Source organism: Phlebotomus argentipes, unplaced genomic scaffold, assembly GCF_947086385.1.
Source record: "Phlebotomus argentipes unplaced genomic scaffold, Phlebotomus argentipes genome assembly scaffold_18, whole genome shotgun sequence".
Taxonomy (NCBI): domain Eukaryota; kingdom Metazoa; phylum Arthropoda; class Insecta; order Diptera; family Psychodidae; genus Phlebotomus; species Phlebotomus argentipes.
This window is the reverse complement of record NW_026776177.1, coordinates 484,002-487,242: the sequence shown is the minus strand read 5'-3', so window position 1 is coordinate 487,242 and position 3,241 is coordinate 484,002. Positions and strand designations below refer to the sequence as shown.

At 51.3% G+C, this 3,241-nt stretch overlaps 1 protein-coding gene across 1 annotated transcript; it reads left to right on the top strand.

Annotated features, from left to right (window-relative positions):
* Positions 1 to 1,026: 1,026 nt before the first annotated feature.
* Positions 1,027 to 2,704, top strand: LOC132260674 (uncharacterized). The gene is made up of 4 exons (XM_059758954.1): positions 1,027 to 1,044; positions 1,359 to 1,420; positions 1,486 to 2,135; positions 2,172 to 2,704. The coding sequence occupies exons 1-4, from the start codon at positions 1,027 to 1,029 to the stop codon at positions 2,702 to 2,704; spliced, it is 1,263 nt and encodes a 420-aa protein (XP_059614937.1).
* Positions 2,705 to 3,241: the final 537 nt, after the last annotated feature.

The window sequence follows — 3,241 nt, the reverse complement described above, 5'->3', positions numbered from 1 at the left end:
CGCCTAGGACACCTTTTTTTCCACCTCTCAAGTTCAATAGCAGTGGCACTTCTTTCGCTACTCGCCAACACCTTCCTTTCACTGCAAATGAAATTCGGCTGTGTTTTTCTAGCCGAAATTGCAGTGGCAGATGGAGAAGAGGCTTCAGCGGACAATTCATTCAACTCTTTTTCGGCGGCGATCATGAGACCACAATTTCCATTGCTTAATTGTTCCACAGAAAGTAATAATTTCACTTTCGTCTGAAGAACACTCAGAGAAATAAGCGCGAACCCGCATTATTGTGGTTTATTGTAAAGACACTGTGGGCTATTATTACCCAGGTAATTCGTCTTGGAATTACTCTTGGTTAACTCCAGTTTCGGACGTTTGATTAATCAAGATCGTTTATTCGGTTTGCTCAGATATCAGGATGTAATTTTTCACATGTTAGGAAAAGAAGTTGTTCGTGCAACAAATGTATTTGTATGCATAAGTCACGTTTCTCTGAGTATACAGCATTTTTATCTCACATTTCCATCGTCTATGACCATCAAAGGAAACTGGTCGCGCGTCTACTGGGAAGATCTCACGGAAGATCGCGTTGCCGGAAGAGAGATGAGCCGTATGGAAGCGTGGCCGGGCTTCCACCACTCCTGGATAGCGACGAGGCTCCCCTCGGGTCCACGCCAGAGTCTGCGTGTGTGTGCGTGCGCTCACCCTTCCTGGCCATGACCTCCCAGAGGCGGTGGAAAAAGAAAGGCTTTCACACTCGCTGTATTTTGGCTGTTTTCTCCCCACACGCCATCGTCAATTCTCTCCATCTCTTCTCGCCGTGAGTCTGTGTGCGCGCTCTCGGCTTTAGGCCAACACAATACAGCCCGGGTCCATCACTTGGCGTCGCGATTCGGGTGCCGCCACTATAAAAGCTCCGTGCAGGTCCACACCAATTGCATTCCAAATCCGTCAGTCCACTGGCAAAACGTCTCACCAGTAGTTTTAGGTTTTTTATTAGTGTAAGACAGCCAACAGTAAGAGATACAAGACATGGCAAAGTGGCTCGCAGTAAGTAATCAAGACGCGCAATTCTCTTCCTCAATCGGTCGATTCTCCAAAGTGATGCACGTGATCAAGTGATAAGTCGCGCCAAGAGTGATGGATATTTGTGATTACATGGAAATCAATTAATCGCGGAGCGTACTGACATTGAACTTGCGTCGCACACTTCCTGCCTTTCGATCAGTGGCAATTTGGAGTGATTGCACGCGGAAATTCATTAGTGATCAGCGCGTCTTTCGTCGTTGAGGAAGAGACGACTCTTCTCCCCAGAGTCCAAATACAGGAGGCTCACTTTCACCTTCGTTTTCTCTCCCTTGCAGCTCACTTGTGCGATTGTCGCGACTGCTTCGCTGACACAGGCGACATTTGGCGGGAAGGAACAGTGAGTCCCAATCGCTAACGGGCAAATTAAACTGAATTTTCAACACTGTCATTTACTCTTCGCAGTGTTCATATCAGGATTCACCTGCCTGAGCCCCACCACAAGCATCACCACGAGGAAGTCATAGTGAAGCACCACCATGAGCTGGAGCATCACGACCACGGGCACGATCACGGCCACGGGGGCGGACATGGTGGCGGACATGGTGGCGGAGGATTTGCTGAGGGATTAATCGGAGGCTTCCTGAGTGGACATGGCGGCGGAGGAGGAGGTCACGGGCATGGCGGAGGTGGTCATGGTCATGGTGGAGGAGGTGGACATGGTCATGGACATGGCGGCGGCGGAGGAGGAGGACACACTCACGTTGAACACTACGAAATCCATGCGGAAGATCTTGCAGGATTCGGCGGAGGATTTGGTGGTGGACATGGCGGCGGTCATGGCGGCGGTCATGGTGGCGGACACGGTGGTGGACACGGGGGAGGACACGGCGGTGGACATGGCGGTGGACATGGAGGATATGGCGGCGGAAGTGCTCACGTTGAACAAATCGCTCTGATTGAAGACCACAGTCATGGAGGTGGATTCGGCGGAGGTTTCGGTGGAGGATTCGGCGGAGGATTCGGCGGAGGATTTGGTGGCGGACATGGCGGTGGACATGGCGGTGGACATGGCGGTGGACACGGCGGTGGACATGGAGGATATGGCGGCGGAAGTGCTCATGTCGAACAAATCGCTCTCATCGCTGAAGATCATGGTCACGGAGGCGGATTCGGTGGTGGATTCGGCGGAGGATTCAGTTCTGGCGGCCATGGCGGTGGTGGAGGATTCAGTTCCGGAGGCCATGACAGTTACAGCTCTGGCGGCCATGACAGTTATAGCTCTGGAGGCCATGACAGCTTCAGTTCAGGCGGAGGCAGCGGTGGCTGGATTGGCGGCGGCGGTCTGAGCGGAGGTTACTCGGGCGGTGGCGGATTCAGCTCCGGAGGCCATGGTGGCGGAGGATTCAGTTCCGGCGGCCATGACAGTTACAGCTCTGGCGGCCATGGTGGCGGCGGTGGATTCAGTTCCGGCGGCCATGACAGTTACAGCTCCGGAGGCCATGACAGTTACAGTGGCATCGACAGCTACAGCGCTGGACACGTGTCTGGCATTGGCCACTCGAGCGGCGGATCCAGCTTCGGCCACTCAAGCGGCGGATCCAGCTTCGGCCACTCTAGCCTGGGCCATTCAGGCGGAGGCGGCGGTGGCGATGGCGGATACCATTATCCTAAGCCACACTAAATCCAGTCAAGCTCTCCTGACTAATCTCATGTACCTTCCAAATCTTTTTCTACGCGATTAAGTCTTAATTTAACATCTTTCTTACGCCTTTCTCCTCATTAACTTCCTTTCTTCTAGTCTTTCCCCAATTATTTATCAAGCCGCCTCTCGCTTCGTAACTTCTCCCTCTTTCTCTCTTCTTATTCTTCAATCTTGCGTGCTGAGCCAAAAGCTCAAAGACTGTATCTTTAATTTTCAACTCATCTCATATTCTTCTCATACTTGTTGACATGTATTGTTGTTAGAATTTTTTTTATATTGTAATTGTATATATGAAATTGTATTGAGAGATGAAAAAAAAATAAGAGAAATGCCAAACATCGTAAGAAATTGCTTCTTTTTTCCCCTTCATCAGCAGACATTTCACTTTCGCTCTCTTCCGCGAGTCTTGTGTGATCTTCTGCCACGCAATCCAAAGAGTCCCGTCACTGCAGCTCAGCTGTTGTGTTGATGGATGACGTGGGAAGTGCGGTGGTTGTCGGCGGGGCGCGCATTTTG